The sequence below is a fragment of the Pelophylax lessonae genome (assembly GCF_965119305.1).
Source record: "Pelophylax lessonae genome assembly, chromosome: 3".
NCBI lineage: Eukaryota > Metazoa > Chordata > Amphibia > Anura > Ranidae > Pelophylax > Pelophylax lessonae.
In genome coordinates this window covers 467,886,309-467,901,254 of record NC_138770.1, presented here as the reverse complement: position 1 = coordinate 467,901,254, position 14,946 = coordinate 467,886,309, and the positions used below count along the sequence as shown (strand labels likewise).

The 14,946-nt window shown below is 43.4% G+C and overlaps 1 protein-coding gene across 1 annotated transcript in view; it reads right to left on the bottom strand.

Moving 5' to 3' along the window:
* Positions 1 to 14,946, bottom strand: part of KIF25 (kinesin family member 25) — a gene marked incomplete at both ends in the record, with an annotated part of 88,693 nt that overhangs the window by 12,389 nt on the left and 61,358 nt on the right. Inside the window, 2 exons of the mRNA XM_082252126.1 lie at positions 4,841 to 4,918; positions 8,211 to 8,365. Of these exons, the coding sequence (XP_082108252.1) occupies positions 4,841 to 4,918; positions 8,211 to 8,365 (233 nt within the window). The remainder of the gene's footprint in view (positions 1 to 4,840; positions 4,919 to 8,210; positions 8,366 to 14,946) is intronic.

The window sequence follows — 14,946 nt, the reverse complement described above, 5'->3', positions numbered from 1 at the left end:
CAGCATGGATTCATGAAAAATCGTTCATGCCAAACCAATCTATTAACCTTCTACGATGAAGTGAGCTGCCACTTAGATAAAGGTAAGCCTGTGGATGTGGTGTATCTGGACTTTGCAAAGGCCTTTGACACCGTTCCCCACAAACGCTTACTGTACAAACTAAGGAAGGTAGGTATGGATCATAAGGTGAGTACCTGGATAGAGAACTGGCTCCAGGGGAGAGTCCAGAGGGTGGTGATTAATGGGGAGTACTCTGATTGGGCGGGTGTGGAAAGTGGGGTCCCCCAGGGTTCTGTCCTGGGACCAATCCTGTTTAATTTATTCATAAATGATCTAGAGGAGGGGATATCTAGTACAATCTCAGTATTTGCAGATGATACTAAATTAGGCATGCCAATATCTTCTATGCAGGATGTGGAAATCTTGCAAGCAGACCTGAACAAAATAACGGGGTGGGCAACTACATGGCAGATGAGATTTAATGTAGAAAAATGTAAAGTAATGCACTTGGGGGCCAGAAACCAGAAAGCAAGCTACTCACTAGGGGGGGAACCTCTGGGTGAGTCTAGGATGGAAAGGGACCTGGGGGTACTGGTAGACAACAGGCTTGGAAGTGGCATGCAATGCCAAGCCGCTGCAAGCAAAGCCAACAGAATACTGGGTTGTATAAAAAAGGGGATTCACTCCAGAAATAAAGAGATTATTCTCCCACTCTACAAAACTCTGGTCCGGCCACATCTGGAGTATGCTGTCCAGTTCTGGGCACCGGTCCTCAGGAAGGATGTGCTGGAACTGGAGAAAGTCCAGAGAAGGGCAACAAAAATAATTAGGGGAATGGAGGACATCAGCTATGAGGAAAGACTACAAGCACTGAACTTATTCTCTCTGGAGAAGAGACGATTGAGGGGGGATATGATATCAATGTACAAATACTGTACTGGCGACCCTAGCATAAGGAACAAACTATTCAGAGAAAGGAGATACAATAAGACACGTGGCCACTCACTAAAACTTGAGGAAAGGCGGTTTAACCTTAAAGTGCGTAAGGGGTTCTTCACTGTAAGAGCGGTAAGGATGTGGAATTCTCTTCCGCAAGCAGTCGTATCAGTGGGGAACATTGATAGTTTCAAAAAACTATTGGATGGACACCTTAAAGCAGTGGCGGAGCCAGAGGGTTAGCTGGGGTGGCAATTGACACCCCAGAAGAAGTCATTGCCACCCCTGTTGCCACCCCAATCCTGGGTGGGTGCATGGCAGCGGAAGAATCACACAGGGGATCGCCGTGCGGTATGGCCGGGAGCTGCGGGGGGAGGAGGGAGGCGGAAGGAGAGCAGTTAGACAGGAAGACCGGACAATCGTCCTGTGTCTTACTTTGTGTCCTCCCAACTCTCCGTGATCATGTCATGAGGGAGCAGTGGCGTCGGCAGGGGGGGCTGCTAATTCAGCCCCGAGTGTCAGTGTGCCCCCAAAAAGCCCTGCCCCGGGTCTCCTGTGGATCGTAGCCCCCGAGTGTCAAATATGCCATTGCTTGCTCCGGCTCCTTCCTTCGGCTCTCAGCTGAGCAGCGCTGCAGCCAGAAGAAGACGGAGGGGGTGGAGGCGGAGCCAATGCTAGCCTAGGCGGCAAGGAGAGGAATTTGAAATCCTCCTCCGCTCCGAGAACCTCTTCTGCTGTCACATGACAGGAGGAGGAAATTCCTCTCCTTGCCGCCTAGGCTAGCATTGGCTCCGCCTCCACCCCAAGAATGTGAGTGCCCGACTGCCCGAGGGGGGTGGAGGAAGAGGAATGTGAGTGCCGGAGGGGGGGGGGGGAAGAGGAATGCGAGTGCCCGAGGGGGGGGGGAAGAGGAATGCGAGTGCCCGAGGTGGGGGGGAGGAAGAAGGTGAGTGCCTGAGGGGGGGAGGAAGAAGGTGAGTGCCCGAGGGGGGGGGAGAATTAGGTGAGTGCCCGAGGGGGGGGAGAATTAGGTGAGTGCCTGAGGGGGGGGGAGGAAGAAGGTGAGTGCCCAAGGGGGGGGGAGGAATTAGGTGAGTGCCTGAGGGGGGGGAGGAAGAAGGTGAGTGCCCAAGGGGGGGGGAGGAAGAAGGTGAGTGCCCGAGGGGGGGGGGGGAGGAAGAAGGTGAGTGCCCGAGGGGGGGGGACGAAGAAGGTGAGTGCCCGAGGGGGGGGGGGGAAGAAGGTGAGTGCCCGAGGGGGGGGGGGACGAAGAAGGTGAGTGCCCGAGGGGGGGGGAGGAAGAAGGTGAGTGCCCGAGGGGGGGGAGGAAGAAGGTAAGTGCCAGAGGGGGGGGGGGAAGAAGGTGAGTGCCCGAGGGGGGGGGAGGAAGAAGGTGAGTGCTTGAGCAAGTCTCCCTGTGTGAATGGATAGGAGGGGCATCCTTGGAATCCATCCACAGTGGCGGCCGGTGTACAGAGGGCGCAGGGGCGCCGCCCCCCCATCCATGCGTCCGGCCTCCTAATCTGCATGCAGAGGCGCTGGACGCATGGAGTTCAATGGGATTTTTTCTTTTTTTTTGCATCACCTGATTAGAGCCAGAGGCTCAAATAGGGCGATGCAAAGGGTGGACCCGGGGTGCAGAGCAGTGCGTCCCGAGCCCACCCATTGCGTGACAATAGCGAATGAAAATTCGCTATTGTCACACCGATCCTGGCCAATCAGGAAGCGCGTCCGATACGCGCTTCTTGATTGGCCGCAAGGCAAACCCCTTGCCATTAGCCGAGGAGGAGGCGGAAGGACTCGTGGAGAAGCGCCGCCGGTCACCGGGACTCAGAAGAAGCCGCCTGCCGCCGCTGCTGCTGGAAGGACTCGTGGAGACGCGCCGCCGGTCACTGAGACTGAGAAGAAGCCGCCCGCCGCTGCTGCTGCTCCAGGTAGGTAAGGGGGCACACACACTGATCTCTGCATTGGGGGCATGTATGCTGATCACTGCATTGGGGGCACGTACGCTTATCTCTGCATTGGGGGAATGGTATGCTGGTCACTGCATTGGGGGAATGGTATGCTGGTCACTGCATTGGGGGAATGGTATGCTGGTCACTGCATTGGGGGGATGTATGCTGGTCACTGCATTGGGGGAATGGTATGCTGGTCACTGCATTGGGGGAATGGTATGCTGGTCACTGCATTGGGGGAATGGTATGCTGGTCACTGCATTGGGGGAATGGTATGCTGGTCACTGCATTGGGGGGATGTATGTTGGTCACTGCATTGGGGGCACGTACGCTGATCTCTGCATTGGGGGCATGGTATGCTGGTCACTGCATTGGGGGCATGGTATGCTGGTCACTGCATTGGGGGCATGGTATGCTGGTCACTGCATTGGGGGGATGGTATGCTGGTCACTGCATTGGGGGGATGGTATGCTGGTCACTGCATTGAAGGGGGCATGTACGCTGATCTCTGCATTGAAGGGGGCATGTACGCTGATCTCTGCATTGGGGGAATGGTATGCTGGTCACTGCATTGGGGGAATGGTATGCTGGTCACTGCATTGGGGGGATGTATGCTGGTCACTGCATTGGGGGCACGTACGCTGATCTCTGCATTGGGGGCATGGTATGCTGGTCACTGCATTGGGGGCATGGTATGCTGGTCACTGCATTGGGGGCATGGTATGCTGGTCACTGCATTGGGGGGATGGTATACTGGTCACTGCATTGAAGGGGGCATGTACGCTGATCTCTGCATTGAAGGGGGCATGTACGCTGATCTCTGCATTGGGGGAATGGTATGCTGGTCACTGCATTGAAGGGGGCATGTACGCTGGTCACTGTGCATTGAAAGGGGGCACACTATACCTTAATTACTGAAGGCCCCTTTCTCACTTTTGCGACCTCAAAGTCACGCAATTTTTTATTATTTTTAGCAGAGTGGCAGATTTGTATGGGGCTAATAACACGTAGAGGGGTTCCAGTTGTGATCTAGACTTTGAGTTGCCTGTTTTTACCATCCCCTGACCGCTCAGAAAAAAGTCTTAAATGGGCAAAATTATCTGAAAAAACTGACCCTTTAACTACTTCAGCTCCCCCTTAATGACCAGACCATTTTCTGCGATACGGCACTGCATTGCTTTAACTGACAATTGTGAGGTCGTGCGACGCTGTACCCAAATACAACTGATGTATTTTTTTCCCCACAAATAGAGCTTTCTTTTGGTGATATTTGATCACCTCTGCAGTTTTTATATTTTGCGCTATAAACATAAAATTAGCAACAAATCCTTTTTACTTTCTGCTATAAAACATTCCCAATGAAAAAAATCAAATTTTTTCATAAATTTAGGCTAATATGTATTCTGCCACATATTTTTTGTAAAAAATCCTAAGGGTATTTTGATTGGTTTGCAAAAAAGTTATTACATCTACAAACTATGGAACTTTTTATTTTTTAATTGTTTTTACTAGTAATGGCAGCGATCAGCGATTATTAGAGGGACTGCGACATTGCGGTGGACAAATCTGACACTAAATAACACTTTGTATATTGACCCCCCAAAATAATACCTTGCCACCCCTTTGCCACCCCTGTTTTAAAAGTCTAGCTCCGCCACTGCCTTAAAGACCACAACATACAGGGGTATACAATGTACGGTTAAAAGCAAACACACACACACATCATAGGTTGAACTGGATGGACTGATGTCTTTTTTCAGCCTCACTAACTATGTAACTATGTAACTATGTAACATGGCATGTGACGTCGATAAGACGAAAGTAATTATAGAAATGTGCTGTAGTTAAGGTTCTTTTATGATATATTTATTCTAACTGCAACAGGACACATGTGTGAGTGATACATAATATGTTTTACATTCTATTGTAAAAAAAATGATAACACATACCTACACATTCACTTCCAGCTAAGTCAACCAACTGCAGTTTTGTTTTGACTGGTTTGTGTTTTTGACTGTTGAATGTACCTAGAAAAAAGAAGGTGTTAACTAAAACTGAATAAGTTCTTTAACCGCTCAAGAACAGGAATAAACATTAAATTGACGTAAGCAGCGCAAAGGGCCCATTCGCTCCAACCTGCGTTCCACGTCTACCAGCCCATGGACTTCCGGTTTCGATCTACTTCCAGACACCATTTGGCATACCATTCACAGTGAACCGGCCTAAGGACTCAGGACTTAGCCTCTCGGACACGCTACTTGTGGGAGATTTACCTCTGCTTAAAGAGATGTGGAAAGATGGACTTGACTTGACAGTAAGACTGGGGATACAGCAAAGGTAGGAGAATGGTCAGGCCTGGAAGACGGGTGAGTCCCCCCATGATACCCTGGACCTAATATACCAATACTCTGATACCCCATGCTGTGCCACATCAACCCCCTGTGACTGCATTGAGGTTAGTCTATCTAGTGTCCGACTGACTGGAACTACCAGCTACAATTGGGACTTATTATCAACAATGAAAAAAACACTTTTTTTCTGCATCTTGAAAAGGGTAGGCCACGGATTAACAAGACTTTGCTTCTTACTCCAGTGGTTCATCTAAATCGCCATTGTGGCTATGCTCCACTAGTGGAATTTAGTTCCCTATGACCAGCCTTTGAATTGACACCACCTAGACATATGTTCCTGTTAAGAGATTTAGACATGGCTGGATCTCACTTTGCACTTGTTTTGAGTCTGTGCTTCTATCAAGCCTAGGCTTGAACCCTATGGGAGTCATTCCTGGACATTTTTACAATCTACAGCACCGGCCATGAATATCCTATAGTGCTATGAGATTATTTGAGTGGAATGCGAGAGTGTGTGCATGGGGCCCGTTTTATGTGCTTGTCTAGACAACGGTATTTTTGTGTTTTCCACTGGGTGTTTTACATTTTTGTAATCTATACTTTATGCCAGTACGTGAATCAAAATTGTTGCATTATATACCAATGATGGTCTTCTGTTACAATTTTTCCTTTGGAGTACCCCCCATTTGGGGGATCTCATGTATTACATTCAAACCCATTTTTTGTGATTCGGCACTGCGTTATTTTAACTGACAATTGCGAGGTCAAGCGACCCTGTACCCAAAAAAAAAAGATGTCTTTTTTTTTTGGTGTTTGATCACCTCTGCGATTTTTATTTTTTGTGCTATAAAAAAAAAAAAAAAAAGAGCAACAATTCTGATAAAAAAAAAAATATATATTTTTTACTTTCTGCTATATAACATTCCCAATAATAAAAAAAAAAAATTAAAATCAAATGTTTTCATCATTTTAGGCCAATTTGTATTTTTGGTAAAAAAAAGTCCCAATAAGCATATCTTGATTGGTTTGCGCAAAAGCTATCGCATCTACAAACTAGGGGAAAGATTTATGTAATTTTTATTTATTTATTTTTTTATTAGTAATGGCGACGATCGTCGATTTTTAGCGGGACTGTGACATTACGGCAGACAGATCAGACACCTAATTGACGCAAAAACCTCCATGGTTGCTACTAGCAGGTGTATGAGTGTATTGCAGACACCTAATTGACATTTTTGACACTTTTGAGGGGACCAGTGACATTACTACAGTAATCAGTGCTAAAAATATGCACTGTTACTGTACTAATGACACTGACAGGGAAGGGGTTAACACCAGGGGTGATCAAAGGGTTAAATGTTTGCCTAGGGGGTATTTTCTAATTGTCGGGGGATTGGCTTATGGAATCAACACAGAGACCTGTGTTCCTAAATGTGAGGAACTCAGGAACCCTGTGTTAATTGCTGATAGAACAACGGTCTGCTGTGTTTACAACAGCAGACCGCCGTTCTGTCTCCACGGGAAGCGATCACGTGTGCCCGGCGACAATCGTGGCCACCGGCCCCGCATAAAAGCTTCCCCACTGGCGAATGGGGGCGCAAAGCGACGTACGGGTATGTACGGGATATCTGCGGCGGCTGGTTGGCAAATGGTTAAGCCAAAAGGTGAATAAATCTTTTTTTTTCTTCTTAGAGTATTTTGAAGGCTCCCTGCATTACATTTTTATCTGTGAAAAAAATGTTTTCATTATCTAAAATGACAAACATTTATATTTAAAGCTGTAGAAGTTCAAAAAAGATTTAAAATATTCCTAAAATATAGTAAAGATTCTGCAAACCAAATAGTTTCTTTTGGCCCCTGCTGGTCTTGCATGTGGTTATACCCTAGATATGTACGCTGAGGGTCTCGCAACACATTTTTGATATATAACGATTAGGATACATTTCATTAACCATTCACTGACCTGACCTTTTTCTGACATTTGTTGTTTACAAGTACAAATCAGTATTTTTGCTAGAAAATTACTTTGAACCCCCAAACATTATATATATTTTTTTTTTTTTAGAGAATAAAATTGCGATCATTGCAATATTTTATGTCACATTATATTTGCGCAGTGGTCTTTCAAAACGCAATTTTTTTAAAATTAAATTTTAGTTTAAAAAAAAAAAAAAACTGAGTAGTTTTATATAGCTACCCCAATTTTTTTTTTTCTATAATGTGAAAGATGATGTTACACCAAGTAGATAGATACCTAGCATGTCATGCTTTAAAATTGTGCATGCTCATGGAATGGCGACAAACTACGGTACTTAAAAATCTCCACAAGTGACACTTTAAAATTTTTTACAGGTCACCTGTTTTGAGTTGCAGAGAAGGTCTTGTGCTGGAATTACTGCTCTCACTCCAACGATCCCGGGAATACCTCACATGTGTTGTTTGAACACTGTTTACATATGCAGCGCAACTTACGTGTGTGTTTGCTTCTGCGCGAGAATTGAGAGATGGGGCGCTTTAAATTTTTTATTTTTGCACTGTCTTTTTTTTTTTTTTCATCGCTTTTGTTCCTATTGTTTATGCCCAAGAACCAGAAATGATGTCAGTTTGCTCTGGTCCTCCAAGGGCATAGAGCTGAGTGGGGGCCATCTGGACTTCCTGCCCAGCGATCGGCCGCATCGGATCGGTTCCAGGCTTACCGGAGGCTCCAGTAAGCTCAGAAATTACCGGGAAGCGGCGGGGGTGGGGCACTTCTCCAGCCACCTATAACAGAGATCTCCCGGCGAATCCGCTGCTGGTATCACTTTTATCGGAAAGCTGGCCCCCTGAGGGAAAATACCCCAGCATTTAATGGCAAAATCGTGACGTACATTCCCAGTTAGGCGGTAGGCAAGGGTATTGACATAAAAAGGTTGTCAGCGATATATGACATACTAATTCAAGTATTTATAAACTGTACAAATGTACTTACCGACTGTCTCACCAGACTTAGCACTAGTTGTGACAGTTAAGGTAACAACTAAATGGGAACGAGAAGAATTTGCATGAATAAGAGTTGAATGCTTAACTCTTAACTGTAAACCTTTTTTCACCAAATCCAGAACATCTTCAATATATGCAGCATGTCTGTAAAACAATAAAATAGTTTAAGCTTTGCAGGTTAGTGAAATCTTATCTAAGAAAAAAAAAAAAATAGGATAAAATAGATGAGTGTGCAATGTGTGCATTTTTTTTTTTTTTTACATGAATGGAATAATTTTACCACTTTGCCGTGAATGGGCTTTAATATAAGAATTCACACCCAGCTGAATGAAGGCAAAAAGATCAAAACTCCTTCCTGACCATATTATTCTAAATCAAGCTTTCGTTTGAAAGAAAGTATTTTTGAACTGCTAGGCTATGCTCTGCTAATACTACATAATAAAAGGGAAAACACAATAAACAAAATACCTAATATATTATAAATGGTGCACAATGTGAACATAAACGTGCTATAGAAATATGAGCAGTCCAAAACAAGTCCAAAATGAAAAAAAGGCTGAAATCTTCTTGATGGTGAATGAAGGTAAAGAAGAGGACGTGCAAACACCAAATCCCTCTTGGCACCCACGTGTAAAGAAAAGAGAGGTGATACCCTTACCAACTCAACATATTAGAACACTTGAGAAGATGACACCAGCCAGTGTAATAGATATAAAGTCCTGACCTTTCACTCTTCCACCCGATATGTGGTATATCAAAACTCTTACCAAAGGCAAGTATTTCACAGGTCAGATGGTGAATGATAATGTTCTCCAAATCATCAGGCAAATTATCCAGACTAGCAGGCAGTGAATTTTCTAGTAAATCTTGTTCTGACTCCTGTTGCTGTGAGGGGTTTGGTTTCTCTCCTATACCCCTCAAACTCAGTGACAGATAGTGCCCAAAAAAGAATGGAACAGGCAACAGTGCATTACCTCTTAAACGACTTTATTAAAAAAGGTAGAACACTTACAGTTAAGTTGATTAAATAGGCGAATGCAAATTCAAAGGTGGCCGCTCTGCAGAGCGGACCACGGATGGTGATGGCGCAGGCTTCTCCCCCCGACGCGTTTCCCCTGGTTCTACCTTTTTTAATAAAGTCGTTTAAGAGGTAATGCACTATTGCCTGTTCCATTCTTTTTTTGGGCACTATCTGTCACTGAGTTGGAGGGGTATAGGAGAGAAACCAAACCCCACACAGCAACAGGAGTCAGAACAAGATTTACAAGAAAATTCACTGCCTGCTAGTCTGGATAATTTGCCTGATGATTTGGAGAACATTATCACTCACCATCTGACCTGTGAAATACTTGCCTTTGGTAAGAGTTTTGATATACCACATATCGGGTGGAAGAGTGAAAGGTCAGGACTTTATATCTATTACACTGGCTGGTGTCATCTTCTCAAGTGTTCTAATATGTTGAGTTGGTAAGGGTATTACCTCTCTTTTCTTTACACGTGGGTGCCAAGAGGGATTTGGTGTTTGCACGTCCTCTTCTTTACCTTCATTCACCATCAAGAAGATTTCAGCCTTTTTTCACTTTGGACTTGTTTTGGACTGCTCATATTTCTATAGCACGTTTATGTTCCCATTGTGCACCATTTATAATATCTGTGTATAATTATATTAGGTATTTTGTTCATTGTGTTTTCCCTTTTGGTTCAACACACATAGTTCACATCTAGCGCACTGCGCACCCATTTTTTGCACATCACACGTTTACTTTATCAAGGTTAAGGTTTCGGATGCTGCTGGAGATTCATTTTTTGTTTGCGCACCTCATTCTTCAACACTACATAATAAAAGCCTCCTGCATTTAAATATGAATTTTTAAAATGTCTACAAATATTTTTTACAGTTATAGACAAGAATTTAATAAAATTAATGTAAACGACAATTTTTAGCCCTGTAAATACTTAACATATTTAAAATAAAATTGACTAATACTATTGTAGGCTCCATTTAAATGTTTTAGGTTCCAGGGCTATCAATGTTCTCATAATTTTAGGACAAGAGGTCAAACCTTTTAGTATTTTCTGGCTGCATTGTTGTCCCAGGTTAGTATGATATACTGTGATCAGCTTGAATGCTGTGGAAACTGAACCGCTAAAAAGACATCTGCAAAGACAGCTTATACGTATCTATATTCCTAGGTTCCCATTTAATGCAAATCTTTACACAATTACATTCTGCACTTATGCTTTATAATCATTAAAAACATTTTTTGCTCTTCAGCCATGTTAGCAGTTCTGACATTTTCTTTATATGTGATCTCTTTCTCACAGCAGTGCAGTGATACAAATTCATACATTGTGCTGTTGCATAATTCCAAAATTTCTTTAATTGCATTAATTTACAGTATCTACACTTTGTTCAGCTATACCAACCTAAAGCGTAACTCCACTTTTGTTGAGAAAAAACATTCCCTCTGGGTGATCTATGTACATTACAAGGACTTTAACAAACTTTGTTGCAGATTCCAACCTTTTGTTATTCTAAAGAAATCATTATTTGTTCCTCTGTGCTGAGTGGGTCAAATGGGAGTGGTTTCATAATTATCTATCAGCTGTGGCAGCTGCAGGGCTCTAATGAGAAAGCTGCTGGGTCTGCATCCCTTTAGACATGTTCCCAGTGGGAGTAGCCCACCAAAAATGACATTGTTGCAGGGGATGCCAGAAATCTGACTTGTATCTTAGGGAGACTTCTGGGAAAATTGGTGAGCCAATCATACAAGCAGGAAATGATGTTTCTGGGGGGTGGTCAGTATACATTCTGTGTACAGAACCCCTCCAGGTAGCCATATTGCATTGCATTTTCAGAAAATGACAACAGCTGCAAATTGAAAAGGAAAGGTCATTTTTAATAACATTCAATTACAATATGATTTGTATTGCAATTGTATATGCTATATTGTTTTTTTCTTTATTTGCTATTTTTTCCCCCCAGGAAAGTGGAGTTACCCTTTAAACTTTAATGTTCCTGTTGCATGCGTGACACTTTGATGGATCAATTTGACCAAACAATTTGCAGGGTTTATTGTTGCAAGGGTTTGTTCCCTTGTCAGTGTGTCTGTAATTGGTGCTGATTAGTCTGTATCTCAGGATAGCTGGTCATCTGAACACCATATTAGAGGCTGCCAGAAGCCTCCTTTCAGTGTTTCATCCTCTGTTTTGTGTTGCAGGCAGTTACCAATCATACATATATATTTTTTATTTTATTCTTTTTCTTTTTTTTTTTTATTATTGTAAATTCTACCTCTGGGTTTTTAAAGAAATATTTAAGTTTTCGTTAACCACTTCACCTCTGGAAGATTTACCCCCCCACCCCCTCCTGACCAGGCCATTTTTTACGATACGGTAATGCGTTACTTTAACTGATAATTGCACATTTGTGCAACGCTGTGCCCAAAAAAAAGTTATGTCCTTTTTTTCCTACAAATAGAGCTTTCTTTTGGTGGTGTTTTTTTTTTTTTTGCTATAAACAAAAAACGACCGACAATTTTTTTTTACTTTCTCCTCCAAAACACATCCAGTAAAAAACCAAATGTCTTGTCATCAATTTAGGCCAATGTGTATTCTGCTACATATTTGTGGTAAAAAGAATCCCAATATGTGTATATTGAATGGTTTGCGCAAAAGTTATAACGTCTACAAACTATGGGATATATTTGTGGAATTTATATTTATTTGCTTATTTTTTACTAGTTATGGTGACGATCAGCGACTTATAGTGGGCCTACGATATTGCAGCGGACAAATTTGACACCTGACACTTTCGACACTTTTTGGGGACCAGTGACATTATTACAGTGATCACTGCTAACAATATGCACTGTCACTGTACTAATGACACTGGGTGGGAAGGGGTGAATGTCAGGAGCGATCAAAGGGTTAAATACGTGTCTAGCTATTGTTTCTGTGTAGTGGGGGAGGTGCTTTTACTAGTGGAAGGCATGGATCGATGTTCCTGCTTTACAGGAACATAGGATCCATGCCTTCTGTATTGACAGAATGACAATCTGCCTTGTTTACATAGACTGCTATTCTGCCTGTGTACCGAACGATTAGCGGATGCCAGCGGACATCTGGAACGAGCCATCATCAGCGCACACTCATGCTGGATACCCAGAAGTGCAGGATCATGAAAATAAATGTGATCCTGAGCAGTGCGGCCTCCCTGTAGCAGTAAATGGGCTGTAGGGTGGTCGGCAAGCATTTAATGGTTTTGATGGAACCAGCATCCATTTGTGGTCTTTTGGGTCAGTGCATACGGTGGTATCTTATTGTCTGACAGTGCATGATAGGCTATTTGTTATGATGGGGTGAAAGCAAGAACTGCATCTATCAGTAGATGTCTTGTACACAGAATTAAAAAATCGGGCATTATTGACATACATTTAGGGTTTGATTTACTACTAAATGCAAAAAGGCTGTTCACTTTGTGTGGAAAGTTGCACTTTTTTCAAGCAATTCGCCCCAGAGCTTAGTGAATGAGATGAAGCTCTGCTGACTTCCATCATCCAATCATGTGCAAGCAAAAATGCTGTTTTTTTTATTTTCCTTGCACATTATTGGTATTCTTGCTAGGTGAAACTTCACCACATTTACTAAATTCTAGGGGAAACTCCATTGCAAAGTGCAACTTTAAAGTGAACAGCCTATTTGCCTTTAGAACTTTACGACAGAGTAAAAATGTTTTTGTTTATCTTCTCCTTCTACCCATTCAATAAAAATACAGTAAATTTAGTGGTAGCAAATACACTGATCAGCCATAAAGTTATGACCACTGACAGGTTAAGTGAATCACTTTGATTATCTTGTTATAATGACATCAGCAAATAAACATGTTGTCCCTGATACTATTGTGTGGAAAGCAGAAAAAATGGGCATTACAGTTTGTTGTATATGGGGTTGCGTAGCCACAGACAAATCAGGGTGCCCATGCTGACCCCTTGTCCTCAGCCAGCAGTGCCTACAATGGGCATGTGAGTATCAGAACTGGACAACAGAGCAATGGAAGAAGGTGGCCTGGTCTGATAAACCACATTTCATTTAAAACCATGGGGATAGTAGGGTGCGTGTGCATCGCTTATCTGGGGAATGGTTGAGAAGTAGGCAGCATGGGGAGAAGGCAAGCCAGTGGAGGCAGTGTGATGCATTGGACAATGTTCTGCTGGGAAACATTGGCTTCTGACCTTCAAGTGGAGGTTACTTGACACGTACCACCCACATACATATGAATTCACGGGAAATGTTGGATATAGTTACATAGTTTGTGAGGTTGAAAAAAGACATCAGTCCATCCAGTTCAACCTATGATGTGTGTGTGTGTTAGTACATTGTATACCCCTGTATGTTGAGGTCTTTAAGGTGCCCATCTAATAGTTTTTTGAAACTATCGATGCTCCCTGCTGATACCACTGCTTGTGGAAGCGAATTCCACATCCTTACTGCTCTGACAGTGAAGAACCCCTTACGTATTTTATGGTTAAACGGTTTTTCCTCTAGTTTTAGTGAGTGGCCACGTGTCTTATTGTATTCCCTTTCTCTAAAAAGTTTGTTCCTTCTGCTAGGGTCCTCACCAGTACAGTATTTGTACATTGATATCATATCCCCCCTCAGTCGTCTCTTCTCCAGAGAGAATAGGTTCAATGCTTGTAGTCTTTCCTCATAGCTGATGTCCTCCATTCCTCTAATTATTTTTGTTGCCCTTCTCTGGACTCTTTCCAGTTCCAGCACATCCTTCCTGAGGACCGGTGCCCAGAACTGGACAGCATACTCCAGATGTGGCCGGACCAGAGTCTTGTAGAGAGGGAGAATAATCTCTTTATTTCTGGAGTGAATCCCCTTTTTTATACATGCCAGTATTCTGTTGGCTTTGCTTGCAGCGGCTTGGCATTGCATGCCACTGCCAAGCTTGTTGTCCACTAGGACCCCCAGGTCCTTTTCCATTTTAGACTCACTCAGAGGTTTCCCCCCTAGTGAGTAGCTTGCTTTCTGGTTTCTGGCATCCAAGTGCATTACTTTACATTTTTCAACATTAAACCTCATCTGCCATGTAGTTGCCCACCCCATTATTTTGTTCATTGTCCGCTTGTAAGATTTCCACATCTTGCATAGAAGATATTGGCATGCTTAGTTTAATATCATCTGCAAATACCGATATTGTACTAGATGTCCCCTCCTCTAGATCATTTATGAATAAATTAAACAAGATTGGTCCCAGGACAGAACCTTGGGGGACCCCACTTTCCACACCAGCCCAATCCGAGTACTCCCCATTAATCACCACCCTCCGGACTCTCCCCTGGAGCCAGTTCTCTATCCAGGTACTCACCCTATGGTCCATACCTACCTTCCTTAGTTTGTACAGTAAGCGTTTGTGGGGAACGGTGTCAAAGGCCTTTGCAAAGTCCAGATACACCACATCCACAGGCTTACCTTTATCTAGGTGGCAGCTCACTTCATCATAGAAGGTTAATGTATTGGTTTGGCAAGAACGATTTTTCATGAATCCATGCTGATTACTACTAATAATACCATTTTCATTACTAAAGTCTTGTATATGGTCCCTTAACAATATAGGGCTGCTTGTGCCCACAATTATTTTGATGCAGGCTAGAAGGAAACTTCTCTGATGGGCATTGGGTGGGGGGTCAACATAAGAAAAGTACAGACATCTAGTT